The sequence below is a fragment of the Penicillium griseofulvum genome (assembly GCF_001561935.1).
Source record: "Penicillium griseofulvum strain PG3 chromosome Unknown contig_84, whole genome shotgun sequence".
Classification (NCBI taxonomy): Eukaryota; Fungi; Ascomycota; class Eurotiomycetes; order Eurotiales; family Aspergillaceae; genus Penicillium; species Penicillium griseofulvum.
In genome coordinates this window covers 2,060,189-2,087,129 of record NW_024467475.1, presented here as the reverse complement: position 1 = coordinate 2,087,129, position 26,941 = coordinate 2,060,189, and the positions used below count along the sequence as shown (strand labels likewise).

Here is a 26,941-nt window from a genome sequence, read left to right as displayed (position 1 = left end):
GCAAATATTTCAACCAGGGTGATATTTGATGGGTGTTCTTTTTTTTGCTGAATTTGTCCACGATATTTATAAGTGAAACGAACTTAATTACAGGGTGTACTTAGTCTCTGGACTCGACTATTACCTCATGGGATAGGCTGGCATTCGATTAGAAATAGCGTGCATAAAATCGGTGCCCGCGGGATCCGGAAGCAAAAGGGTCTCTAAGTCGTGATACATGTCAGTCTGTTGCCTAAAGGCCAGGTGGTATTGGCCCCGCATTTCCTTGGAGAAAAGATTTGATGAGCAAAGACAGAGGCAATGACTACGATACGATGTCATTTAGTTTCACGGCCTTAACCCTTAAGAGACAGAGAAATGAAATTACTTGTTAAGTTTTACACAAATTGAATAGAGAGCGCCACAAACGGACCGCTGAGCTTTGACATATTTCACAATTAGTTGGTCTTGTAGCCAACTACTTGTTTGCCTTCTCTAGGTCAGCAGCCCAAAGAGCCGCGCCAACGGTGTTTGTGAACGAGAATGGAATCGAGGCAAATGGGATCATTTCCAAGACAAAGGCTGCAATTCCCAGCCTGAGGGGATAGTTAGCATTTGACTAGAGAAGAAAGAGGGGATAATATAGAGTTTACACACCCAGTGTATGCGCCTTCGTGGTTCTTCACCCACTCGTCTCGTGTCCGATCGTCCCAGCCCTTAAGTTGGAAATATCTGGAATGCAGAACTGGTCCTGTTTTTTTCCCTTGCATGTAGATATACAACACCGTTCCGACCACAGGAATGAGGTTCAGGGGCAGATAGAGCACCGATCGCAGCACGGACCTCGGGTTCAGTTTCTCTAAAGGCCGAATAAGAATTCTACCCAGTCTAGCAATCGAATCTTTCCCACCCGATCGGGGCTTGACCTGGCGCGAGTGTGCCACAAGTGACTCCTGGTTGCGCGCGACCAGGGTGCCATCAAAGGTATCTATCATGGCGTCTTCGACGAGGAGTGCGCGTGAGAGGACATGTGTAATGGCGGAGCTTTCGCCAAGAACGAGAATTGCTGCAGAAATAGCAGCCAATGGGCCATTGGTGAAGGCCATGATGGCCACCTGTGGCATGTACGTGAAGAAGAACATGACGCTCGTGATTCCTAGTCCCAATGTCATAGTTCGGCCGGCGCGAGAGATGAAAGGACGCCAGAGTTCTTTGTGGGTTGCGAAGTAGACAATTCCCTGGGAAGAGCCATTTGTTTCCAGTTAGAAATGGTCGGAAAGTGTGCTCTTTGAGGGGCATAGCTACTTACCTTGAATGGGTACAAGTATGCACCAGACGTGATCACATCTTGAGCAATTGCCTGAGTGCTTTTGGCCTCAGCCAGCACTGCACCTTTTATCTTCTCGGACATGGTGTAGAATGCAAGCTTAGCAGTACGAGATGGAGAAGAATGAGTTTGGAAATCGTGGGGAGTTGAAGATCGGGAAGACCGATAAGAGAACAGCTGGTGACGTCATTGATAAGAGCTTGAACATCTGCCAAGGAAGAAATACATCTACATTTATATTTAGGATAATACCCTGGAAATCTACATGAAATCCGTGTTCTTATTTGCTTGCAGCGAATGTACTTTTCATAGATTGATGGTCTACACAAGTTCAGGGGTCCGAAGTCGACGGCGCTTTCTCTTTCCCGGAGGGAATGGATCAACAATGCCTTCATCGAGTAACTGTTGCTGGTGTTGCGCTTCAGCGTATGAAAGAAAGATATAGAGTTCCTTCAATGAGATAGAGATGTAGTGATCGACGTCGGTATTCTCCTGTGAGATGCTCGTGGGAGCAAAGTCCCTAAGCGACAGCCGGAATGCTGGTCCCTTAGCTGGTTCCTCGACTGGTAGTCCAGATTCTGTTCGGAAAGGCTATAACTGTTAGTATCCAATTGTAATATGGCGGGATGAAGAGGATGTACTAGCGCTTCGACCTTAGCTATCGGCTGGAGTTCCTCCACCCCATTAAGAGTTACATACTCTGGTCGCCAAATGGATATAGTCGCTTTTTTAGACTCGATGTTGAGAGCAATCACCGCTTTCACGTTACCATCGGTATCCAAGATATAATCATCCGCCAGGTCCGTAGCGGCTTGAACTTTTTGCGCATAGCACACTTCGATAATAACACCGGGGTATTTTGCCTGCTCGTGTTTAAATGATGCATCCGGGCTCCGTTCGGAACGAACCCGCTCTCCGTGTTTTGTATCGTTCGGCAGCCAGATTCGGGTAGTGGATTGATGGTCCACCTTCCTCGCAAAATCAGCGAAGGGTTTATCGCTCTCTCGAAAGTTCTTTCTGTTTCTTAGGCGCCGGCGTGAAGGAGGGATCCAAGGAACCCCCAGGTGGAGTAATTTCATTCATGAGCGGTGAATCAGACAGCATGGTTGGGATACGAGTTTTTTATGCTCCAGCAAAGAGGCCAAGCGCAGGATGAGCTTAGTTGCCGTTTGATAAGGTGGTTAGCTGTCTAGGCGTTAGGTACGAGTATCGAGCTTGAGCTGGTGGCTGGGGTTTCCGAAGCAGATATTCGGACGATGATGGATGGCGAAGTGCAGATGCCAAGGCTTGATTTTTGGGAGATGGAATAATCTTGCCCAATGATTCGGGGAACATTCAGCTGCGGTGTCCGTCCAGTGGCGCTCAATTGAGAAAGCTAATTCTTGCTAGACTCGCTATTTCCCTATCTATCTACATCTATGTTGTAGTTCACATGCATAGTGTGTATGAGAGAGGCAACCATTGGATCAGACCTCAAGAGCACGCAGGGGCTACATAGTTCCCGGGCGGTTAAATGTAACATTAGGACTTTGACAAGTGTTCAACAAATGGGTAAGGACGGAGTATGAGGGTGGTTATACTGTAGAATTCCTGCGGCGAGAAAGGCTTATATACAGTACTCTGTACTTAGGTTAACAAGTGAAAGGATAAAACACATTTAATAGGAACATGATTGAGATTAGACCTCAGCAAACGGATTCCATCCTCCAGCCACCATATCGACCGCCCTCTTAGTCGCTTCATCCAAGTCTTCTTTAGGCAGTCCTAGTACATCATTTGCCAATTCCATTATTCCAGCAAAATCGCCCATTTCGTTGGTTGACGAGAACATAGTCCCATAAAGCACCTTAGCAAATCCCCTAAAATCACCCTTAGCCAATTCCTCCGCACCGTCTGCAAGACGCTTAGCAACACTCTCGTGAGTGATCTCCCAATCAGAGTCTGTGGTTCCCAAGACACGATGCAGACTGTCGAGCATATCGCGTTGCGAGAGGCGGAAGCTATTGATCGGGACATCTTTATTCTTGAAGTCGGCAAGCGCGGGGGTAGATCCCGACTCCGGCAGGCTGAGGAGAGCGGCCAGCGCGCGACCACATTGGTCCCAAGTGCTGATGCTAACGATACGAGCGCCATCATCGAAAAACGTCACCTTCCGGTCTTTAATCGTGAAGCCAAACCATTGCTCGCCGCATGCCAGGCTCCATTCGTACCAGAAACCGCACGGCAGTGTCACCGAGGAGGAGACACCATTTTGAGCCTCGCTTACTCGGCTGAGCGTCATCTTTCCGTATGAATCTCCTTCTTTCACATCACCGGAGCCGATAGGGTACCCATACGCATTTGGCATGATATAGTGAACACCGGCTTTTCCGGCAGCTGCGGTAATTCTAGCATGGAGATCTTCTGGGGCTCGCACCCCAAGGGTAATAACAAGGAATTGCTGGCCATTCAGAGCCTTGATGAGCGAGTCCTCATCGTCGTAATTAACTCGGGCGACTTGGACCCCATCGGGAAGTTTTCCTTTGCTATCTTCGCGGGTAAGAGCTGTGACTGTGTGCTGGCCAGTTTGTAGAAGCGACTGGGCGAATGCTCCGCCTATGCGGCCAGTAGCCTGTTAATGGTTAGCTGTTGTTCCTCGACGGCGTCCAAGCAAAATACAGGGCATGAGCCTGTAGACCTACCCCAACAATGGCAACTCTTGTAATGGGTTTCGTAGACATGTTAAAAGAAATAATTGATAGGAATGGATCTGGAATTTTGTATGACGTGCTTCACCGACGCGAACTTATATACATCCATGACATCCGGAGTCAAGCCGTTATGTCCGGGAGAACGGACGTAAGCATCGGGGTTACAACAAGTAAGCCCGAGCCGAATCACTAATTGTTGATCGGGCTTTGAGAGTCTCCGAGTCCATTTCACGTCGGTCAAGAAAAAGCCGAGACTCCATCTAGATATTTCTAAGGCACGTTGGAGATGGATATCATGAGGGTATGCGTGATGAGATCCGCAGTGATACAAATCACGATCTGCGACGTTTGCTTAGTGTTTCGCCATCAACCCTAAAGCCGCCTCGATGGAGGTAGGCAATTGGACGGGGTTTAGATCTAGCTAGAGGACTCGTTGATCGAAGGTTAGTTGGTTTCCAACAATGTAGAGGCTGGGCTCTCTTGAAGACGCTGGACTCGGTATATGTATGTTGCTAAAAATGGATGGGGCGTTTTCCGTGTCTCTGGTATTAAGGTGAACGAATGGAATACCGAACAGAAAATGTTAAGAGAATGGGCTCCTCATATTCTTATGTGATGTGAATGTCAAGTTAAAGTTGGAGCCCGATACCCAAGGCAGTCTGCAGGCATCCGTAGGCAGACTGCCATGAAAGAACATCCCTAGCGATTTTTAACCATCGTCTTTCATCGAATAAAATAAATCAAATCAAATACTCCCCAATCTTCGTTGTTACTTCGCCTTTCTGTTCGTCATGAATACTTCCGCATCTCCCCATTCAAAGCCGGCGGTGTCGCAGACAGGCCCCACTGGGGCTTTCATGGTCGAGTTGCTGATCACCAATGGGTCACCCTTTAAAGATCACTGGGCGTACTTTGTTCGGTCGCATAACGACCCTGATATCGGCGTAAAGATACACGCGACCGGCAATGTGAGAATTGGCTTTGAATTCGAAATTAAGCGGAGTGAAAACCTACAAACAACCGACGATATTCCGTCAACAAGGGTCCCGCTGCAATGGGTCGATGAAATGTACTTTGATGAGAGCCCTATGCTCAACAACGGGAAATACAAAGTCGACAATTCGCCTGTCTGTCGCTTTGAGGAGAGTGTTTACAAAATCGAAGCTCCAGGAAAAAGTCTCAACACAGTCAGTGACGGGGTGAGTCTCTAATGCAACTGCATTGCTAGTCCAGCCCAATGTTATGCCATGGGCTTGTCTGTCCTGAAAGGCACACTTACGGAAAGCTATACATGGGACTTTATTGCCCCATATGAATATGTAGGCTAATCCGGATATTCTAGTCCAAACCACGTCGAAAGGTTATTCAGAGGGATTGCCAGACATGGATTGTCGAATCTGCCGAGCAACTTCGCCATGACAACATCTTTAGCGAGGAGGTTGTTGCTTATCTTCATGCCATTAAACAGTAAGTAACCATGGATTGATTTATGTCATATGGATGCGAATCAATCCTGTCATCAGGATACTTTGTACCTGCTCGTGGGCGACGGGCATAAAGATACTCGCTCCATGCGAGCACTTTCTATTATATTGCTTTAAACATAGAGGGTTCACCGAATCTTGTGCAGAAGCGCTGAGGTCAATTCCAAGGGGATGTAGGTGCATAATCGTAGAATCCTGATAGGTACGATGCGCTGCATCTCTTAGGTTCCCGCATCTTGAGCAGAAGCAATACAAGTCCCACCTAAGTACGGAGAACATACGGAGTTCAAGGTAGAGATGACTGGTTGGTTTGTGGTGGGACCTCGGTAAAGGGGGTTATGCATGTGTCGATCATAATTTCCGTCCTTCATGATGAACTTGCAGTAGCGCTGTTTAGTGCAATAAACATGCAGAAAATGCTCATGAAAAATTAATAAAGCACTTCTGAGGCAATACTATGCGACCTTGTCAAATTGTCGATTGGGCCACAAATATGTAGGAGCACGAGAGTAGCTTTTGTAGTGATTTTCGACGCAAAAGTTGTCAAGAGAGAGGAAACGATAAGCGAGGCGGGATTCTTCATGATCTCCGTCTCCTTTCCCCACGGAATACAACAGTACAAGCCCCTATAGTGGAACCTCCCAGACTGGGCTATGGAAATATTCAGACGTGAACTTCAAAATTCATTGAAACAGGTTTCAATAAAGCACTTCCATAGCCATGTGCATTGCTTATAAGCTGCATATGCCACCAAACGATGTGAAGTGTTAAGAGCGCCCAGGATTCTGTCGTGTGACTCCACTTCACCTCGAAATTGCTCGGCGATCATGCGAATCCCGATATGGAGTCATCCCGCGACAGCCGTTTTATGACATCTATTGACATGCACTATTGCTTTGAAATAGCTCAACCCAGTGTGATCATCGTCGCGGGGATGCTCTACGCCTGAGCACAGACCCCCCGTGGGGTTCTTAGCATGGGGTCAGCCAGCCACTGCCAATAAGACACGCGATGCTTGAGATCAGCGATCGTCAGGAACTCAATCTCGCTTGACTATTGATTCCGCATGGCATTGAGCCAAGAAATTCCTCGCCCCAACGAGGGGGAGTTATAAAGACAATGAGAGCACCCTGGTCAAATTTATTCCGCTCATTTGACTCGGTCTCATAGTGCTATATTCGTCATGCTTTTCGGTCGCCTTCTCGGCGTGGCCGCGTTCTCCGCCATCGTCAAGGCGGTTGAGTTATCAGGCTATGAATACATCGTGGTTGGCTCTGGGGCAGGAGGTGGTCCTTTAGCAGCGCGACTCGCATTGGCAGGTCATAGCACACTTCTTATCGAAGCTGGAGATGACCAGGGAGCGAATTTGAACTATACCGTCCCAGCTTTCTCTGCCAAGGCTTCCGAGGATGAAGCTCTGGCATGGAACTTCTACGTGAAGCACTACGCCGACGAGGCTCGTCAAAAGCTCGACTTCAAAACAACATACGAAACCCCCGATGGCAAAGAGTACACGGGGTTGAACCCGCCCGCAGGTTCTACAATGAAGGGCACGCTTTATCCCCGTACCGGAACGCTTGGTGGTTGCACGGCACACAACGCTCTCGTTACCGTCTACCCACACGACTCTGACTTCGACTACCTCGCCACTCTCACCGGAGATGCTTCATGGTCACCCGATAATATGCGCAAGTATTTCGAGCGCATGGAGAACAACCGTTACCTGCTCCCATTGCTCAAGGGTCACGGCTATGATGGTTGGTTAAGCACCGAGACCGCACCACTAAGCATCGTTTTGAAAGATCCGCAACTCCTAAGCATGCTGCTTGGCGGAGCATTTTCCCTAGGCAATACGACCAAGTCAATTTTCAATATTGGCACACTCCTCGCAGGAGACGGAAACTCGCCCGCAAAGAACCGTGATACCAAACCCGGATACTATCAAGTTCCCATTGCCTCTGATGAGAGCTCTCGTAACGGTCCTCGCGAGTTCTTGACCGCTGTTAGGGATGCGAAGAACGAAGACGGGTCTAAGAAGTTCCCACTTGACATCCGTATGAACTGCCATGTGACTAAGGTCACCTTTGACGAGACTGTCACCCCTCCCCGTGCGACCGGCGTCGAGTTCCTCGACGGCAAGTATCTATATAGCGCTAGTCCCCGTTCTAAAACGGCTGGCAAGGGAACACCAGGCTCAGCAGTAGCTTCGCGTGAGGTTATCGTCGCCGGTGGCGTATACAACTCGCCCCAGATTCTGAAGCTTAGCGGTGTTGGACCAGGAGAGGAGCTGCAGAAGTTCGGAATCAAGGTTATTTCTAACCTTCCCGGTGTCGGTACAAATCTACAGGATCACTACGAGACCGCGGTGCAAGGTCAACTTCCTAAGGACTTCGCCGCCCTTAAGGGATGTACATTCAATGAGGGTGATAGCGATCCGTGCCTGGACCGTTGGAATAAGCCAGTCCTTGGTGACCACGGTATCTACTCGTCTAACGGATTCGGAGCTGCGATGTACTACAAGAGTTCCGTTACTGCGGATGATAGTTTTGATGTGTTTGTGTTCGGTGGACCCATTAACTTCCGGGGATATTTCCCTGGATACGGTGTCAATATCACCGAGCACAAGGACTGGTTTACTTGGGCCGTTCTGAAGGCTCACCCTCGTAACACTGCTGGATCTGTGATGCTCCGCTCTGCGAATCCGCTCGATATGCCTGAAATCGTTTTCAACTACTTCGATACTGGCTCCGGTGACTATGGAAAGGATTTGCAAGCTATCACTGAGGCTATTCGCCTTGCACGTGGCGCCTTCGATCGTCAGTTGATTGATGTGTCTGAAATCCTCCCTGGTGATGATGTTCAGACTGATGAGCAAATTCATGATTACATCAAGAATACTGCTTGGGGTCACCACGCTTCTTGCACTTGTCCCATTGGAACTGATGATGATCCCATGGCTGTTTTGGACACTAATTTCCAAGTTCGTGGCGTCTCAGGTCTTCGTGTTGTGGACGCCTCTGTGTATCCCCGTATTCCTGGAACCTTCACTGCTCTTTCTACCTTCTTGGTGGGTGAAAAGGCAGCTGATGTCATTCTCGAGGCCGCGAAAGCGAGCCAGTGAGCTTAATTATTTACTATACGTATATACTCCTGAGAGCGGGATTCAATTGTTGGATACGCCGTTCGTACATATTTGACCGACGTCTGCTACATACTTTAGAAAGCAGCAATTAATTTTCAACCAAATTCTTTCATTCACAAATATCCCTGGGAACAGACATATCTCTCCTCAGTAGGCTCAATGCGTTCTAGCACACAGTAATATGTTTAATTCAGGGCCTCTCTAAAGCAAAAATAAAAAGGTCATGTCCCTCCTCTTGGAAATCACCCACGATCTTGAAACCACACTTTTCCAGTACACGGCGGCTGGCAGCATTCCTCTTTTCGCAAAGAGCAAAGGCCTTCTCAGCCTCTCCAGCAGCATCTTCACTGTCAACTGTTCGACGCTCCAGATCCCACCACATCTTCAGCATCAATTGCAAAGCCTCCGTAGCATACCCTTTCCCCCAAGAAGATGGATGCACTGCATATCCAATCTCAGGATACGGATCTACCTGGTTGATACTAAGAGATCCAATGACTCGCTCCTCCGTTTCCGGGATCGACTTGTCCACAATAGCATAATTAAACGAACGCCCGATAATATCGGACGGTCCACTTGAGAACACTTTAGTTGCCATCCATTCACGTGTTTCTTCGATTGATTTGAAAGGTGTTTTGGGATGGCTGGTACAGTCAATATGATTAACATTCCTCATTACTAGGTAAGAACATTTGTACTAACTTCATTTCTGCTACTTCGGGCCGGGAACGAACGACAAAAAGTGCACCGGCATCGTCGTCGGTAATTGGTCGAAGAAGGAGTCGGTCGCTTTCAATTGAGGGCCCTGACAATGGGACAATCGCGTAAACAGGTTGTTGAGGTAGGATCATCTTGAAGGTCTTTTGTTTCTGGATATTGGAGAAATAGGAATGTGAAGATAATATAAGGGAAAATTGGACGGTAGCGCTAAACTAGTCCCGGAGCCCGATTGACTCATTTTTATATCGGCATCCCGGATACTAAAGTCACTTTCTATTGCTTTTTTGTCCTCTATAAAAAATCTTTTACTCTCGTGTCTTTTCTATTTCCCACCAACATTCTCAATGATAACAATGGGAATAATGCGACAGACAATTGTTATTTTGGTTTGAAATTTTGCCCCACAGCGGCTGGCGGCTACAGCCCTATAATCGGATATGGCAGTGTCCGCTTAGGCACTCTTGTCGGGCTGTTGGTTCGAGGTCATGTTCATGGTGAAACGTAACAGTTCATATATAGTGATGCTCAATTTGCCAATGGTGCAAATTATGACCACAAAATATTGAGTTTCCTGAGGCCGCGCTTCGCCCTAGGCTCTGGCTCTGGATTATTGTGCCAGCTTTCGATGAAAGGTCGAATGGGAATTGCCGCCAGTGGGATGATCTTCGTTTTTGCCCAGAACTTGTATGCGAAATACACAATGACGATGAACGGGAGGTTGAAATATGTCGAGACAAAGGTTTCAGTATCCCAATGACCACGCATGAATGTCGTAAACCCTCCAGTGAAGAAAAGAACAATATACACGAACAAGGAGATCCAAGTTGTGTATGGTTGAAAAGGTGCTGCCCACGGGAGCTCCTTGTGGCGATCAATTCCTTGCTTCTTGCATCCATAGTAGAATCTAAGATAGACAATACATATGCAGATCAAGTTCACTAAGGTTGAGATAGAGACAAGATTTTGTAGCCATGTGAATGCCGTACTGGCTGAGCTGGAAATACTCATGTATCCAAGAGTCATGAAAGCCCCATACAGAGCGACAGCGACATAAGGGATGCCGAAGCGGTTGATACGTTTGAAGATGGCAGGTGCGTGGCCCTGGGTTGCCATACCGTACAGGATTCTGGAGCCGCCCAAGATATTGCTGTTCCCGGAGGACCATGCCGAGGTGAGAACAACGGCGTTTATAATTGAGGGGACAACCTTAATGCCAGCATGACGGGCTGCGATGACGAAAGGGGATTGCGAAGCTGTTCCTGACGAACCCAGAAGATTTGGATCGGCAGACGATACGATCAGACCGACCATGAATATTGTTATCACATAGAAAAGCAAGATGCGGACGAAGATCCGTCTGGCAGCCATGGGGATAGAGTGACGAGGGTTTCGAGTCTCGGCTGCAGCGAGAGTGAAGTTCTCAATTCCGGAGTAAGCAAAGAGAGCGTTGTCGAAAGTTTTCCAAAATCCCAGAAACCGGCCAAGGGACCCGCCCACTCCCAAGTATTGAACGAATGGTCCATAGGGTGCTTTCCAGTAGGCAAAACCGATGGACTCGTTATTCGGGGCTCCGCCACAGGTAATCACCTATGGAGATAAATTAGCAAAGAAGAGATGCTGCTAAAGAACGCAATTACCAGAGCCATTATATTTATGCCTATAATGAGCATGATCTTGAGGATCGAAAAGCCGAACTCGAGCTCTCCATACACACGAACAAAGACAAATGCGGTGCAAAGCATGAGAAATCCAAGTACGGTGATCCATATTGCGTTATTGACCGTAACCCAAAATTCAATAATAACAGCCGCAGCGACAATTTCCGACGGAATCGACACAATGTAGGAATATACTTGGTTCCACCCATTGGCGAACGCTAGCGCGGGGTCACAGAAGATCTCTGCATATCGAATAACACCACCATTGAGAGGTACCAAGGCTCCCATCTCACCTACTCCGAAGACGACACTTGAAACAGTTGCACCAATGATTGTATATGCCAAGAACGCACCGAGTGGTCCGGCTTCCACAATGGCTCGGCCCGAACTGAGAAAAATACCGGTCCCCACAGTGCCGGCGAGGGCAATCATTTGAATATGTCGCTGATGGAGACCTTGTTTGAACTCGTGAATCTCCTTGAGCTGGCCTGCGGCATTCTCTGTATCGCTGCTTATCCTCATTTCCCTGTAGTGGGGTAGTTTCGGCTCGGACACAATGGGAGTATCAATGCCATTGCCGTCCTTGGAAATATGGTTCGTCAGAAAATGTGGCATTGAAAACTCTGTGCATGAAATCTTTGAAACTGGAAAGACCTAAGTTTAGGGAGATTAAGCTATTCTTGCTTGTGTTTTTGTGCATAACTAATTCCTCTCGCAGATCACGGCCCTAGGCATGTCGAACAAACACAACTTAGAAAAGGTTAATTTCCAATCCACATCTTGTCGTTGGCTAGTGAATTGGCTAGCCTCTTCCACAAAGGCCTTTTCGCGTAAATCAAAAAAGAAAATGCTCAGACTTTGATAGGGCATCTGTTGACTCCCCGGGTCCTCATCTGCTGCCCAGATGTGGATCATCCCCTCGATAGTGGGCCACGCTTTGTCACATTCGGCTTTTGATTCAGGGCTATTTCTTCTTTTGCATATTCCGCTCAAGGAATGAAGAAATATTCGGTCGGACTTCAAAGGCGTTGGCGGGTTTAGTAAGAGCTTGGTGGAAGGGTATCTTAGAAGTGCTTGAGATGTGTACAAAACCTCACTTAACAGTCATGAGATCGGACAATATACCAAAGGACCTATGAAAGAATGAGCAGTGCCTTATCACAACGTGCACCGAGCTTGACGATATTGAAGGACCACCAGTGTATTGGGTCAAGCAGACATAAGCCCTCCTGTGCACAGTCTGTCACAAAAGGCCATCTCAGGTCTGGTCGTCAAGGCTCTTAAAGATTAGGAACCCTTCTCTGTCAGATATGAAATTTGCTGCTCCAGAGGAAGCTAAGACTCCAACGCAACAAGAAAACCCAGAGGAGAAACATTATGTTAGGTTGGAGGTCCGACGAACAACTCAAAAAGGACTTGCCCAACGCGGAGGCTCTTTGAGCCATGCGGTGAACTTGTGGAACCACAAATGGCATGCCACGACTCTCAGAGGGAATATGGGAAGTTTGTCGAGTGTATCTGCGTCGCGGGCATGGATTTTTGCACGAACTGCCGTTTGGAAGCATCATTGCAAGCGGGGGCAATGAGGGGATTCCAAAAAGAAATGACCGCGCAATGCTAAAGCAGTAGCTAGCAATGAAAAGACTGAGGTAGTCCCGGGAGGTGGCACGAAATGGAATGGCAACCGAGATGTGGCTCTTCGTTTGGCCTAGAGGAGAAATCGACCAATTCATTGAGCGTCACACTGTGGAGCAGAGGGCCGAAGCCTGGGTGCAACTGTACGACCGTCTGCCATTTCCTTTTCTCTGTGATTCTGGTGCTCACTTATTTAAATAAATTTCCTATTACGCAAATGGAATGAGGTAATGTTTTACAAAGGAAACCATAAATGGATAGGTAGTGAAAATTGTCAAGAGAAGGCGGAGTTATCTAGAAGATCAGCAAACATTGGGTCTTGACTATTTTGCGCCTTCCCTCCCCACGATCTTTCTCCCTCCTCTCTCATCACTCTCATTCTCTTAAGTTCCACCTGGGCGGCCTTGAGAGAACTTTCTTCTCATCCGCTTCCTCAATAGCATCCACATGCTAAACACTATAGCGGACCAAGACTAGCCCAGATATCATCGCTAAAGTCACCAGAACCTATTAAACCAGACTGGCAAGCCGATCACTTTGCCCTCACACCCCAGGCAAGATCACCTGGTTCGTCTAGGTCATGGCACTCTGAGACAACAGCCTCAGCATACAACATACAACTCGCATGGCTATACCACCCTCCAAATCAGAAGCGTCTTCGAACTGGCAAGATACACCACCCAAGTTTGGCAGAATCCAGCATCATGGGGATGACAAGCCTCTAAGGCAAAACACGAGAGCTCAAAGCACTTGAAACAAGGACTACCGGGGCTTTTCACAAGTGCCTATTCGTCCCGGGAAAGAGGACCACAGTCCAAACTGATGTCGTTCCCAGCCTTCTTGATCTACGCGGGATCGTCTGGACTTGGACGGTGAGGTCTGGCTTGTAATCTTCAAATGAGCCCACGGAAACGAAAAATTGTCGAGAAATAGTAGCTTCCACAATCCGACTTCCTCCCAACCTCTGTCCCGTCCTCCCTATATACGTATAAACCTCATTTGCACAGCCGGAAAGTCTAACAGCAGCCTTATTGTGCAAAGGGAATTGGAGTGCTCTCGGGGTTGTTGACTCCCTTATCTTTGGCGCGTATGCGACTGCCACTTCAAATGTCAAAAATGCGCAGCCGTTGAATGTCCAGTCTTGGAGGGAGTGAATTTCGGCCCGGTTACTCTTAACCGAAACATGGTGGTTTTCTCTGGGAGACCGGACTATGCAGTCTGGTATGGCGGGAGCGAGGTCCGGTTGTCACTGAGCTTAGTTGGGAGATTCCATGATTTTGCCTTTTGCCATCTCCTGGCGATATACTCCTGGTGGTTTTGAGCTTCTGACGGATGTTCTTCAAGTCCATCATTTCCCCGCATAGCAGTATGTATGTAATAGCGAGCTACATCGGGTTAATGAGAACATCATCAAGTCCATTAGCCTTATTTGCCCTCCATTTATCGTCTACTACGCTAAGTCTACTATCATTGTACAATCGAACTGTTGTTGCCCGTTTCAGTTGGTATCTAATTACCACTAAGCTGAAGTTAATCTCTACTTCAACCCTCCACGTTGAATTTCGTATCCTAGTAGAGTTATCGAGTTTAGGCGGATATCGAGGCTCGATTAAAGGATCAAGAAATATAGGATTCGTTGACAATTATTAATAAGAGTAGAATACAACATACATGCCTAGGTGGTCGCCAGGCTGCCCTACGAAAGGCAAACCTAGATAGCACTACTCAGCTCATCAAGGCCCTCTATGGCTGACTTCACTGGCTCGGTCGAACATTGTAAATTCGAAAGGCTGCTCTTCCAAGAGTAAATACGAGACAGTCTGAGAGTGCGGACGTCGAAAATGGTGCCCACAGCGACGTGTTTTTCCGGCGTGTCTTCCCTCAGCCAAGCGCCCGTGCGGCTGTGCCCCAGGATAGCGGGATGCGGTGGCCTGGCCCCCAAGTACATTTCTCGATGAGGAAGGCTGCCCCAACGGTTTATTGGTCTCTGTCTTGCAGATCTTTCAATTCATCCCATTTGAGAGCACCCGCCTCATGACTTCTTGCTAAGAAAACCCAGGCTTCTGTGCGAAATTCTGAATTAAGACGATATTGCAGATATGGGCAAATGATCGCAATGCCAACACACTCTCCCAAGTCAATGGACCCTTGGCACTAATCGAGGCTGAGTCCCTGACAACTCACATCAAATTTCCGCACAGAGCGCCAAGCTCGTATCGAGAATACACTAACGGAGGCTCTGTACCAGACCGGATAGAGCCGCAAATTACGATCGCCGGGGTAGTGGGACACAACTCACAGGTTAACAGGCTCGTTCTTTCACTTGGCAAAGTTAAAGATTAAACTTATTTTTGCGCTGATCAGGCGGCAGGGTCTTCTTAATACGATGCGGACCTCACTCGTGTTAATCGGACCCTACGCTAAAAAAGCCACATCTCGTATATTTCCGCCCATCTCGTGTTTAGCGGGATCAAATCATTTTGATTGGCTATAAGCACTCTTGGCATTTTCTCTTGTAGGTAATATGTGGAGGATACGAATTGCTTTGAGCAAACTGAGAAGAGCCCCTATCGAGAATAGAAACCACTATATATTCTGGCTGTAAGCCACGTCCAAATCTAGTTCTGCAAGACCTTCCTTTCCACAGTCGCTCTCTACGGAATTCCATATCGCAACTTTCACATTCACCACTTTTCCATTCCTTCATTTCAATCTTCCACAATGCGTTTCTCACCCCTCGCTATCTTGGCTCTCGCCTCCGCCGCCGTCGCGGCCGATATCAAGACCTGGGACGATGTCGTTGGTGACGTTCCCCAGTGCGTCAAGACCTGTCTCGGCGATTACTACGACAACATCGGTCTCAAGGACCAGTGCGGAAGCTCCGATAAAGCCACTGTTGACTGTCTCTGTGGAACTTCTGCCTCCGTTTCGGATGTCCGGGAGGACGCCTCCGAACTGAGCAAGTGTATGCAGAATGGCTGCGAGACCAATGAACTTTCGGATGGTCTTTCAAAGCTCCAGGATTTCCAGGAACGTCTCCAGAGTCTCTACAGCCAGTGCACCGGCAAGGGTATGTTTCTCTCGAATTTCTTTTGGTTTTTATTTTTTTCCAATTATACTACTGGGGAAATACGAATGCTAATTGTCAACTGTGTAGAATCTTCCTCCTCTTCCTCTTCCTCTTCTTCTTCCTCCTCCTCCGACGACTCCAAGGAGACCGACTCCAAGGATACCGAATCCAAGGACACCGAGTCCAAGGATGCCGACTCCAAGGACGCCGAGGCCAACGGCGCCAGCTCTCTGATCCCAGGACGCAACGCAATGCTCGCCTCTGGAGCTCTGCTTCTCGCTGCCATGGCCCTTTGAGTTAATTTGGCATCGATGGTTTCAATGTGTACTCGAGGTCCGACATAATCTAATATACCAACCACTACTTATTTAATACAACATTTGATTGGTCGTATAAATCTCACAAACATGCCGAGTAGAGAACAAGTATCAAAATTCAAATACATACGGAGTAATTCGGTCAAAGAAACGGGCTCGATCGACGAGCGTTCGGTCAGGATCTCTGTGGGTCCAAGATCGGGATCTCCCGATCTGCCGAAAAGGGTAAAAAGGGGTCACCCATTCTGGTACGGAGTATAGTTAGTCATCAACATAATTCTCATACTTCTAGTACATATCTATGTGCGATGCCAAATGACACAAGCTATCATAATATCAGCTGGACCAATTTTTGATGATGATGTGATTAAATTATTAGGCCGCTATTGTGCAAACTGCTGCAGATCACTTCTAAAGGTCCAGACAAAGCATCGCGGTAAGAGCGTTTCTTTAAATGCAGGCACATTTTAACTCACATTTTATCTAACATGTGGCGTCCAAATTGCTTGATCCTTAAAAATCGCTCATGATTGGCCTTAATTACAGGATCTGACCTATCACGTTGTTTTATATGTGAATCTTCGTCGCCATTATCAAGAGCCATGAGGTCATCTAGGACTGAGAGCTCCAAAAATAGCGCAATTTACTATATATTTTCTGTAATGTGATTGTTAACCCTTTGCCATCAAAAGCAATTCATCATTCTCCAAGTACTTTCTTCAATATGTGAAATCACGTCATTTGGCGCGAAGAATACTCATCAACACAACGTGATATCGTAAACTCTATCTTCATCACAATTTATTCAAAAGGATGGGAGCTGGCAACTCTTCCAACCACCTATCTCGTTATGGTTTGAGACCACTATGTCAAACTCTCCCGAGGAGCTCAAGGGGATCGCCATTGCAGGGCGAGTCTCTTCAGTTCTCTCTATCCTGGGTTCATTCACAATAATCGGTGCCTTCTCTCTTTCTCGGCACTTCCGGAGTCCTATTCACCGTATTATATTTTTCAATTCCTTCTATAACCTGTTCGACTCTGTCGCTACCATGATATCCACCAGTGGACCTGCCGCTGGAAACACTTCATCCCTATGTCGATTCCAAGGCTTTGCTCTCCAGATGTATGTTCTTAGTATTGAGCGGGATTTAGTGAAGCAATTCTAACCGGAAGAAAAAGGTTTCCAGTAGCTGACGTGCTCTGGACATTCGCAATGGCCTGGGATACATACTTGGTTGTCTTCTATCATTTTGATACTCAAGCTTTGCGCAAGCTCGAGGTTAAATACATTGGTGCTATAACTATTCTCTCGTTCATTCCTGCCTTTGTCTTCCTCTTCATCCATACTCAAGAGAAAGGCCCTATATATGGTGATCAAATCGTGAGTATTGCTAATCCACCCAGAACCATGTCTAAGCCTAATCAAACTTGCATAGATCTGGTGCTCAATATCCCGCAGTTGGATGCTTCTCCGCATAATATTCTACTATGCACCCGTATGGTGCGTATTTTTCTATTCTACTCAACTACTCTTCTAATGTAAACAGGCTGATAATAGTCATCGTCCTAATACTATATTGTCTCATCGGTATCGAGATCACCCGAGTCCGCGACGAGTTCAAACTGAGCGACGACGATCGTATCGCTCTAACCTCTGGCAACTCTTCCAACAGCGTCGCCACAACAACTACGGAAGCGAATACTCGGGTGAAACCTGGTTCCACCCCGGAATCTACTATGACAAGCGATACCAGAGAACAAATCACGTTCCAGCACCCGCCTACATCCAGAAATGCCACGACAGGTTATCAAACTCCGAAACAAAGACGTGTATCGTTAAGGCAATACGTGATCATGCCATCGCTTTTCTTCCTTGCCATGTTAGCAACATGGATTGCACCTTCGATCAACCGTATCTCGGAATTCGTGCATCATAAACATGGGAACTATTCGCTTCTGCTCTCTGTGAGTACATTGGGGTCCCTGCGGGGGTTTTGGAATGGTGTTATTTTCATGATTATTGGCATGAAAGGGTGGAAGAGACGAGCTTCGGGGAAGAGAATGGCTCTCAGACAGGTAAGATTGTCTTTTTTTACCTTGGCTATTATCTCGGACAGTTGCTGACTTCACTATATTATAGACGAGAATTGGTCGTGAATGATTCAGACGCCTTTGTTTTCCATGTTTAAATGATACCCTATTTAATTATTTTAGAAAATACGTTCAGCCTACCAAACTTTTCAAGAGCTCTAGTGTGCATCAGCAAAAGCAAAGCAATCGCGGAACTAAGACGAGCCCATACAGTCAGCTACTCCGCCACATCCCCCACGTTCTTCAGTTTGATATTTATCATTTCCATCTGATACATTTATTCGACATCGACATAATACAGAAGACTCCCATATGCAACAACCCAGGTAGCTCTCTATCTGGAAAACCGAAATGCGACCAAATAAAACACTCTAGTCCATACCCCTCGGACTAAAAGAAAGCAGTTCATCTCGAACTGATGACATCAACACCATCATATAGAATGCCAAAGCCCTTAAGCAGATTAATTGCGGCAGTTTCACCCGACTTGAAAGCACCATGCACGCAGCCATTACCAACAATAGTACAATGCTCACCAGCAAACTGCAAGCGACTAGATTTATGGTTTTCCAACGCATCAACTAGCAGTTGCGGTTCATCCCCAACTTTGTCAGCGGAGTAGGTCCCATACCCAGCCAGCGGGTCCTGGGTCCAATGTGTAGTCTCAACATTAATCAGACGAGGCAAAGCCTTGTACGGTTCTGTACGGAATAATTTGAAAAGCGGTTCAAAAAATAGGTATATCTCCTTCTGATCTTTCATGTTCTCGATGCGCTGCGTCAGAGGCTCTGCAATCTGAACACACAGCTCTTTGCCGCCCGTCATAATCCACAGATTAATTGTCACGGTGGCGTAGTTGAGGATGTTATCTTTCTCCACGATAGAGTTTATGCTCGGGGTGGACTGCACAGATGACCCGGACGAAGCATCCGATTCCTCTGGCGATGGGTAGAAAACGAACTGGTCGTTGTCTTTTGACCAGAAGACTTCGGCGAACTCGAAAAACACTTTGCCCAAGGCACCGTAGCTGACCCTGGACATGCCCTCTTGTATGTCACTCGGTAAGGGCGGGTTGAATGAAATCAGGTTGTGGTGATACACCCCCAGCGGGGTGGTCATGATAACTGCATCTCCCCCGATGAACCCGACTTCTCCAGCAGCATCCTTATACCGGATTCGAGCGGGCGAGGTCTCGTCTTCGTTCCACTCCACGTCTTCGACGTGGTGATTGAGTCGGATGATGCTTGGATCGCTTCGGAGCGTCTCCGCAGTCCAGTTCACGATCCGATCATATCCACCCTTCATATATAGATTGCGCTCAGTGATGAAATAAGACAGATGTTTAGACGATGCTTGGTCCGTACTAGTTCCGATCCACAATTCCACCTCACGAACAGCCTGAGGAGCCCACTCCCTCTCATCTTCAGTGATGAGCTGGTGTTGTAGGACGAATTCCGTCGCGAATTCGTGCACAGGACGGTCCTCGGCGTCCGGGTTAGTTTCGTAAAACCACTCGCAATAATCCGCGAACTCGTCCGCGACTTTCTTAGCTTTGAACTGGGATCCAGCTCGACCTTCTCTGGTGAAGTACAAAGGAAGGCCATCGTCATAATAATACGGGATAGATAGCTTTGGAATGAGTTTCACCAGGCTATTCTGGGAAGTTTCATGCATCCAAGCGGCGCCTATTTAATATCAGCACATATATCGTTTGACTCTCTGTACCACCTGGGCTATGGCTATCATTATCATACCGATATCTCGGACATGGTCGCCCTTTCTAGTGGTCTGGATTCTTCCACCAATGCGATCGCGTGCTTCTAGTACCACCACTTCACAACCGTGGCGGTACAGGACCGCTGCGGCATGTAAGCCAGAAATACCAGCGCCCACCACAATCACCTTCTTGCGCTCCGACCTCGCTGCGTGTGTTCCCTCGATCGACCCCTTCGGAGTGATATCGAGTGCAGCCAGGTCGGAGCAACAATTACTAGGTTCTATAGGACTAATGCCTGTGATGGGAGAAGAAATGTGGTAAGACTGAGCCATTCTGAGTTGACAAGTTGACATTCGAGTTTGAGGGTTTGGGGTATTGGAGTATTGTGGCGAACAAGTATGTATCGCGACGGAAGTTGGGGTGGTTCGGGTTTGTTATCGCCATGCATAGTGACCATTGTGGACTTTGGTCTTATTGGCTTTTATTGCCAGCAGAAACGTGGCTATCTATGTCCACGGGGTGAGTTACTAGAATATTATAGGGTAATTATTAATTTAATAAACACTTTTAGTCACATGGATATATTGTATTATCTATGGAAAAGTAATTTGTAGGAATTTTGCATTGGTTTCTAGCTTTTATATAGAGATCTGAAATGATATTCACAGGGATTAAAAATATTTAAAACAGCTAATAATAACGCCCGTCTATATCGTCTTAATTACCTTGTTCACCTTATTTACGTCATCGCTAAATATAGCGTATAAACGGCGATTGATATCGCTATGGCTAACTATGAATCTAACGCTATGTAAACAAACAAAGTATAAAAATCCATTACTTTCAAGGCGGAGCCTCAAGCGGTGACTCTTGAAAGCCAATAGGACCAAAGCCTACCATGGCCACTATAATGCGATAGGCTGTGAGGGGAAATTAACTGCGCAGTGGGTTGTCAGCTTGAATGATTTTATCCACATTATTTAGGAATCCAGTATTCTACTAATATCAGAACCGAGGTATTTGTTTTAGCCTAGAGAAACCATATTCTCGCCCTTCATTGTTCCCAATCGGACCGGACCCGCATCATTGCCCGCATGTACCCGCATTGACCTGCAAATCAGGTGAGATTGGGCGCAGTGGAATGAGATTACCGGGTCAGGCGAGTCCTTTAATAATGTCCAATCAGATCTATGTATGGAGTAGATAACCTTGGAATATTCCAAGAACAGCTTTCTGGACCTGATCCCGGATTAATGTTACAGCTGTTAGTTAAGTATGAGAAATATATTGTCTATTTAGTCTAAGCGATCGCAATGGAGATTATCCGAAAGAATCGAGAAAGCAAACAAAGGGAGGCAAACACTCCAATGCGGGTGATACGGTCGTGTGACCGAAACTGGCAAGCACTTAATCCTGCACGAACCTATTGTACTTCGACTGGTTCTACATCATCATATGAGAGTTTGACACATAGATGTGTAGTAAATCTTGGAAATGATTTTTTTTTGAACTCCATAGAAAAGATACCTTGGAAAGCCAAACGGAACCCTCAAGGTTTTGATGTTCATATAAGAATGATACTAGAAAAAACAGCACCTACTTTATAAATATATCAGCAATCCTAGTCTGGAAAGTCACTGTCGAATTCTCAAGGATCCGTCACGGGTTCTTGATCTGCCAAAACCCTCCTCCGCGGCATTTCCTGGTGGATTCTCCGCCGGTGTCTTCGGCACTAGGTCAGGTCCTAACTCAAATAGGCAAGTTATTCAGCTCGTTGGTCGAGGTTCGCATAAAGGCAAATCAAATTGAACTCCCAAACCGCGTCACAAAAGTCCTGTTACACAGGAGCAAGGTGAAAAGATCGACCCATTATAGGTTGATAAGTCGACAAGTTGACATCCAAGTTTGAAGACAAGTACCACAGTAGAAAGGATATATGGCTATAATAAGCCATATATTCTAGAATAGCCCTATCTAAAAATAAGTGTAAAGGACAAAGTTCAACGTAGAGTCGCTGGGCAAAGGCTTAGCCTTATCTGTTGCCCCACATGGAAATCGAAAATTCTTATCCTCACAATTTTTCACTTCTTTTTTTTCACCCCCCCAATAGAGACTCAACTGTAAAAATGTCTCCATGACTGGCTTACCGGGTCGGGTTTTTATCAGATTCCGATTTTGAATTTAGAAATGGAGGACACAGAACTCAATGGCACAGAGCGCATCTGCGTTGATGGGGAAATCACATTGATCCCATCACCTACCAATTCTCCAAATGATCCAATGAACTGGAGTACCTGGAGACGGTATTGGCATGCATTTCTGGTCCTCTTTTTTGTCGCCTTGACCGCAGCAACTGCCAACGATGCTGGCAACGCTGGTAACGGCATGAACGCCGATCTGGGGATCACGTGGAATCAAATCAACACGGCTGCAGGTGTCTTGTTTGTCGGTATTGGATATACCACATTGCTCCTCGGCCCGGCACCTTTCTTATATGGAAGACGTATCTCCTATCTGATTTGTCTGGTGTTTTCCGTCATCGGGTCCATCGGGCTGGCCCGCACCCAAAGTGTCGGGGACAACATCTGGAGCCAACTTTTCGTGGGCGCCTCCGAATCCTGCGCGGAGGCACTTGCCCAATTGTCTCTTTCCGATCTGTTCTTTCAGCATCAAAGAGGTATGGTACTAGGATTATACGTTCTTGCCACGAGTATCGGTACATTCACCGGACCCTTGGTGTCCGGCTTTATCACCGTCTCTCCCCTGGGTTGGAGATGGGTGGGCTGGTTTGCTGCCATCATATCAGGGAGCTTGATCGTTGTCTTCTACTTCACATTGGAGGAAACCTTCTTCGATCGAAACAATCCTATCCACGGACATCATGCGCCTCATAGCGCGAATGAGCTCCCCTTGGACAAAAAGGATAAACCCATTGCGAGCGTGCAGCCATCACCCTCCGACAGTGAACTCGACGAAGAATGCGGCCAGGAAAAAGGAAAGACATATTTCCAGCGTATCGCTCTGATCACCCCATCGCCAACCCTGGTCGGAACGGGCTTCAAGCAGTATTGCCGACGTCTATTGCACACGCTCCGCGTCTTCACCTTCCCGGCAGTCCTCTACTCAGGCCTTCAATGGGGTGCCCAAGACGCCTGGCTGACCTTCTACCTCACCGTTGAAGCGGACAATTGGTACGGGCCACCGTGGAACTACACTGACGCCGCAGTGGGCATCATGAACGTGCCGACTCTGATCGGATCAGTCCTCGGCTGTATTTACGGTGGATGGTTCTCCGACTTCTTCGTCATGTGGATGGCCAAGCGAAACAAGGGAATTTTCGAGGCTGAGCAGCGTCTCTGGCTCTTGTTGCCTGTTGCGTTCATCGGCCCTGCTGGCCTCATGCTATTCGGGATCGGCTCGGACAAAGGCTGGAACTGGCCTCTGCCGTATCTTGGACTGGGATTCATTGGTTTCGGCTGGGGTTGTGCGGGCGATCTTAGCATGGCGTATCTCATGGATGCGTACCCGGATATGGTGCTGGAAGGCATGGTCGGTGTCTCCGTTATCAACAACACTATTGGTTGCATTTTCACATTCTGCGCTGGGCTTTGGTTGGATTCGCAGAGTCTGGCTCAGGTCTTCATTGCGATTGGTGTTTTGAGTTTCTGTTTTATTATGACTACTATCCCCATGATGTACTGGGGCAAGAAGTGTCGGCAGATGACCCGGAAGCAGTACGAGGCCTTCCTGCTGCTTCGTGATGGACCTTCTAACTGACAGTGGCTTGCCATTGTCATTCTCTGTCTGCATTTCTCAATATATATGTACAATCTTTACATTAATCTGTATATCTTGGAGCATTAATGAAATAAGCAGGCCTCGTCTGCTCTGACTTCAGTCAGTTCTACTTGTACTTTCACTAGTTAACCGCTCCTACACTTACAAGAAGGGGTGTATCGCAATAATAGAGAGAAAAAGAAGGGCGGGAATGTCTTTATCCGGTCACTCTCAATCGTCAACCAGGTTAGCGAAATCTTTGATGGGCCAGATCTGAGAATATTTTGGAGACCCAGCTCAGACATGGTACATTAGTGTGCTTATAATGCCGCGACGAAATGTTACTCAAGTCCTTGAACTTGTCTGCGAGGTAAGAATATTGTACTTCAAACCAAGTATGTGCATGTGGCGTTCGTCAACACTTTAATTTAAAGTCGGGACTCAACCTAGATGTACCAAACAACATGCATCCTATTCTACGAAATGAATAATAGAAGATAGAGAGAATACCGACTAAATTTGCCAGATACAAAGTCGAGGGAAATGTTCTCAGGGCATACGTAGTCCTCCCGCTCAACTGGGAAGAGCTACGCAAGCTGCCCCGTCATCCAAGCTTTTTTAGGTGGATCGCCAATTTCGATGCCACCACTGATACTGATATTCTACACATCTCATAACTACGGAAGCCTTATCCACTACGGTTCCTATCAACGGATCCAATTGTTATCCCCCGGTTTAGTGGCTGGATGCGTAGTCGATGTGATGTTCCAAGGTTGCACATGTTGACATGCATCTAAGAATAAAACTAATGAACCCATTCGCGGATCTACCGTGTTCGCTTGTTCGCCGAAGCTAAATCTTACTGCTTATAATTCCGGGGATTCGCCCATTATTCTGATTCTTAATTGTTCTGTGCATCTACTACTTATTTCGTTCACTCTGCTCTACCGACTTCAACATGGGCTTCAAGTCTTACTACCAATGGATTACTCTCGCCGTGGCTGCGACCGCTGCTGCTCAAACTACCACCAGCTGCAACCCTACGGAAAGTATGTGTATTCTATGTTCTCCGCCCTAAAACCGAACTAACAGTTCCTTCCAGAGACGTGCCCAGCGGACACCGGTCTAAATAAGTACCGTCTAAACACGGACTTTACCTCCGGATCTCTAGGTCGCTGGAACACCACCGCCGGCACCGTAACCAGCACCGACCTGGGCGCCAAATTCACCATCTCCGAGCAGGGCGACGCCCCCACCATCGAAAGTGAATTCTACATCTTCTTCGGCCATGTCGATGTCAAGCTGAGAGCCGCAAAGGGCACCGGCATCGTCAGCACCTGGATCCTAGAATCCGACGACCTAGACGAGATCGACTGGGTACGTCCACCGACATCCTCAGCCAAATTAAAAAATGTACAACTAACACCAGGCCAGGAACAAATCAGCACCTGGGACACAGAAATCCAAACCAACTACTTCGGCAAAGGGAACACAACCTCCTACGACCGCGGCACAACCGTAACCGTCTCAACCCCAGAAGAAACCTTCCACACCTACTCAGTCGACTGGACCCACGAGCGCATCGAGTGGCTCCTCGACGGCGAAGTCGTGCGCACACTCAACTACGCCGATGCCCTCGACGGCAAAAATTACCCCCAAACACCCATGCGCATCCGCATCGGTATCTGGGCCGGCGGTGACCCGGATAACTCTGAGGGTACGATTGAGTGGGCTGGTGGCGAGACTGATTATACTGAAGGTCCTTTCTCTATGTATGTTGAGTCGGTTGATATTATTAACTATAACCCGGCTTCGGCGTACAAGTATACCGATATGACTGGCGATTATACGAGTATCGAGGCTACGAATTCTACGACCTCGACTAACTTGGGCTCGTCGAGCTCGAGCTCGATTGTTGCTTCGAGTAGCACTTCTGCTTCCGTTAGGGCTAGCTCGTCTTTGGTTGGTTCTTCGTCGGCGACGGCTTCGGTGGCGGCTTCTAGTGGTTTTGTCTCTTCTGCTTCGGTTGCTTACTTTACTTCGGGCTTTGCTGTTGCTGTGGCCTCTCTTATTGCTGGATTGGTTCAACTTTAGGGTTATGATATAAGTCTAGGTAGTTCTTCGGTGAGACCTGGTTTGTATATATGCAAATCACATTTGTCGTTTGGTCATTTTTTTGATGTGTTATTGCCCATGTTTCATATAGGATTGCAGACCCAGTAGATATTCATTGACTCTATAGTACTCACCTGGGCGATAGCCTCGGATGACTGCAGTGGTAGCAAACCAAAACAATAAGTTTCAGCTACACTAAAACATTCATTTGGAGACTACATAGTACTTTTCAAGTCTGTTCTATATTTCTGTCGCTCTCTGGATTTCTTTACAGAGAGAAACTCTCTCTACTGAATTTAGCATATGGGGACAAAGGGGTAGATCCCAGAACTACTGAGGGCAGGTTAATAAAACACGGAGTAAATGCAGGGGTATGTAGCCGTGTCAACGCGTCAAAGTCATCACACAACCTACTTGCATCCCATCAAATGGGGTCTTTAATAAGAAGTTTCGCTCGCCTACACGCGAACAAAATCAGACCACAGCCAGGAATAAGCCCCGCTTATCGCATCCCTAGAGCCTCATCAACAACCATCCAATTCAGACCCTCATCAACATTAGACCATGTCTCCACAGAAAAGCCCCGATCTTTCCCAACGGAGGGATTCCCAGTAATTGAACCAGGCCAGCCACTCAAGAAGAACAATTATTCGACTACAGCCCCCACCGATATTACCCAGCATACATCGGCGAGATCTTCGAAGACCGCTATCAAGTATGTGCGAAGCTAGGCTGGGACAGTTGATTGTTCGACTACATGGCTAGCCCGGGACCTCAGGTTCGTCAAGAGCAAACAGTTCCACATTTAGAAAGCTGACTACATTCAGAGAGAATAAATACGTCGCGTTGAAGGTCTATATCCACAACTCGGTATTTCACCGCGAGCCCCCATTTTACAAAAATATCGCTCCCCTCATGTCAAGCGATCATCCAGGGAGAGAGAATATTCGTCGATTCTTCGACTCTTTCACAGTCACCGGCCCGGATGGTAGACATATCGTGCTAGTTCAGGAACCCGCGTGTATCAGTCTATTCGACTATAAGCAAAACATACACGGGAAGGGAGTTCCAGAATATAATGCAAAAGCTATACTAGAGGAGTTACTCAAGGCCTTGGATTTTCTGCATACAGAATGCAAGGCTGTACACACTGGTCGGTCTTATCCCATGTTTAGATGTTTTGCGCATGCTTATCTACTTATAGATGTCCATATCGGTA

At 47.3% G+C, this 26,941-nt stretch overlaps 12 protein-coding genes across 12 annotated transcripts; 6 read left to right on the top strand and 6 right to left on the bottom strand.

Moving 5' to 3' along the window:
* Positions 1–457: 457 nt before the first annotated feature.
* Positions 458–1,390, bottom strand: PGRI_053040 (uncharacterized protein; the record flags this gene model as incomplete). The annotated part of the gene is made up of 3 exons (XM_040793017.1): positions 458–575; positions 637–1,217; positions 1,289–1,390. The coding sequence occupies 3 exons, from the start codon at positions 1,388–1,390 to the stop codon at positions 458–460; spliced, it is 801 nt and encodes a 266-aa protein (XP_040644984.1).
* Positions 1,391–1,627: 237 nt separating this feature from the next.
* PGRI_053030 (uncharacterized protein) lies at positions 1,628–2,385 on the bottom strand (the record flags this gene model as incomplete). Its single annotated transcript, XM_040793016.1, has 2 exons — positions 1,628–1,897; positions 1,948–2,385. The coding sequence occupies 2 exons, from the start codon at positions 2,383–2,385 to the stop codon at positions 1,628–1,630; spliced, it is 708 nt and encodes a 235-aa protein (XP_040644983.1).
* Positions 2,386–2,984: 599 nt separating this feature from the next.
* On the bottom strand, positions 2,985–4,026 carry PGRI_053020 (uncharacterized protein; the record flags this gene model as incomplete). Its single annotated transcript, XM_040793015.1, has 2 exons — positions 2,985–3,917; positions 3,988–4,026. The coding sequence occupies 2 exons, from the start codon at positions 4,024–4,026 to the stop codon at positions 2,985–2,987; spliced, it is 972 nt and encodes a 323-aa protein (XP_040644982.1).
* A 761-nt stretch (positions 4,027–4,787) lies between these two features.
* PGRI_053010 (uncharacterized protein) lies at positions 4,788–5,467 on the top strand (the record flags this gene model as incomplete). Its single annotated transcript, XM_040793014.1, has 2 exons — positions 4,788–5,195; positions 5,339–5,467. 2 exons carry the CDS (start codon positions 4,788–4,790, stop codon positions 5,465–5,467), a joined length of 537 nt encoding a protein of 178 aa, XP_040644981.1.
* Positions 5,468–6,663: 1,196 nt separating this feature from the next.
* Positions 6,664–8,601, top strand: PGRI_053000 (GMC family oxidoreductase; the record flags this gene model as incomplete). The annotated part of the gene is made up of 1 exon (XM_040793013.1): positions 6,664–8,601. The coding sequence occupies one exon, from the start codon at positions 6,664–6,666 to the stop codon at positions 8,599–8,601; it is 1,938 nt and encodes a 645-aa protein (XP_040644980.1).
* Positions 8,602–8,812: 211 nt separating this feature from the next.
* On the bottom strand, positions 8,813–9,473 carry PGRI_052990 (GNAT family N-acetyltransferase; the record flags this gene model as incomplete). Its single annotated transcript, XM_040793012.1, has 2 exons — positions 8,813–9,266; positions 9,325–9,473. The coding sequence occupies 2 exons, from the start codon at positions 9,471–9,473 to the stop codon at positions 8,813–8,815; spliced, it is 603 nt and encodes a 200-aa protein (XP_040644979.1).
* Positions 9,474–9,888: 415 nt separating this feature from the next.
* Positions 9,889–11,615, bottom strand: PGRI_052980 (Amino acid/polyamine transporter I; the record flags this gene model as incomplete). The annotated part of the gene is made up of 2 exons (XM_040793011.1): positions 9,889–10,929; positions 10,980–11,615. 2 exons carry the CDS (start codon positions 11,613–11,615, stop codon positions 9,889–9,891), a joined length of 1,677 nt encoding a protein of 558 aa, XP_040644978.1.
* Positions 11,616–15,356: 3,741 nt separating this feature from the next.
* Positions 15,357–16,001, top strand: PGRI_052970 (uncharacterized protein; the record flags this gene model as incomplete). The annotated part of the gene is made up of 2 exons (XM_040793010.1): positions 15,357–15,705; positions 15,793–16,001. 2 exons carry the CDS (start codon positions 15,357–15,359, stop codon positions 15,999–16,001), a joined length of 558 nt encoding a protein of 185 aa, XP_040644977.1.
* An 887-nt stretch (positions 16,002–16,888) lies between these two features.
* Positions 16,889–18,211, top strand: gprI (putative cAMP receptor (Car4); the record flags this gene model as incomplete). The annotated part of the gene is made up of 6 exons (XM_040793009.1): positions 16,889–17,145; positions 17,202–17,403; positions 17,459–17,523; positions 17,570–17,987; positions 18,055–18,098; positions 18,163–18,211. The coding sequence occupies 6 exons, from the start codon at positions 16,889–16,891 to the stop codon at positions 18,209–18,211; spliced, it is 1,035 nt and encodes a 344-aa protein (XP_040644976.1).
* Positions 18,212–18,518: 307 nt separating this feature from the next.
* Positions 18,519–20,162, bottom strand: PGRI_052950 (flavin monoamine oxidase family protein; the record flags this gene model as incomplete). The annotated part of the gene is made up of 2 exons (XM_040793008.1): positions 18,519–19,798; positions 19,868–20,162. The coding sequence occupies 2 exons, from the start codon at positions 20,160–20,162 to the stop codon at positions 18,519–18,521; spliced, it is 1,575 nt and encodes a 524-aa protein (XP_040644975.1).
* Positions 20,163–22,017: 1,855 nt separating this feature from the next.
* PGRI_052940 (Major facilitator superfamily domain, general substrate transporter) lies at positions 22,018–23,607 on the top strand (the record flags this gene model as incomplete). Its single annotated transcript, XM_040793007.1, has 1 exon — positions 22,018–23,607. The coding sequence occupies one exon, from the start codon at positions 22,018–22,020 to the stop codon at positions 23,605–23,607; it is 1,590 nt and encodes a 529-aa protein (XP_040644974.1).
* Positions 23,608–24,565: 958 nt separating this feature from the next.
* On the top strand, positions 24,566–25,701 carry PGRI_052930 (glycoside hydrolase family 16 protein; the record flags this gene model as incomplete). Its single annotated transcript, XM_040793006.1, has 3 exons — positions 24,566–24,656; positions 24,710–24,984; positions 25,042–25,701. The coding sequence occupies 3 exons, from the start codon at positions 24,566–24,568 to the stop codon at positions 25,699–25,701; spliced, it is 1,026 nt and encodes a 341-aa protein (XP_040644973.1).
* Between the last annotated feature and the right edge of the window lie 1,240 nt (positions 25,702–26,941).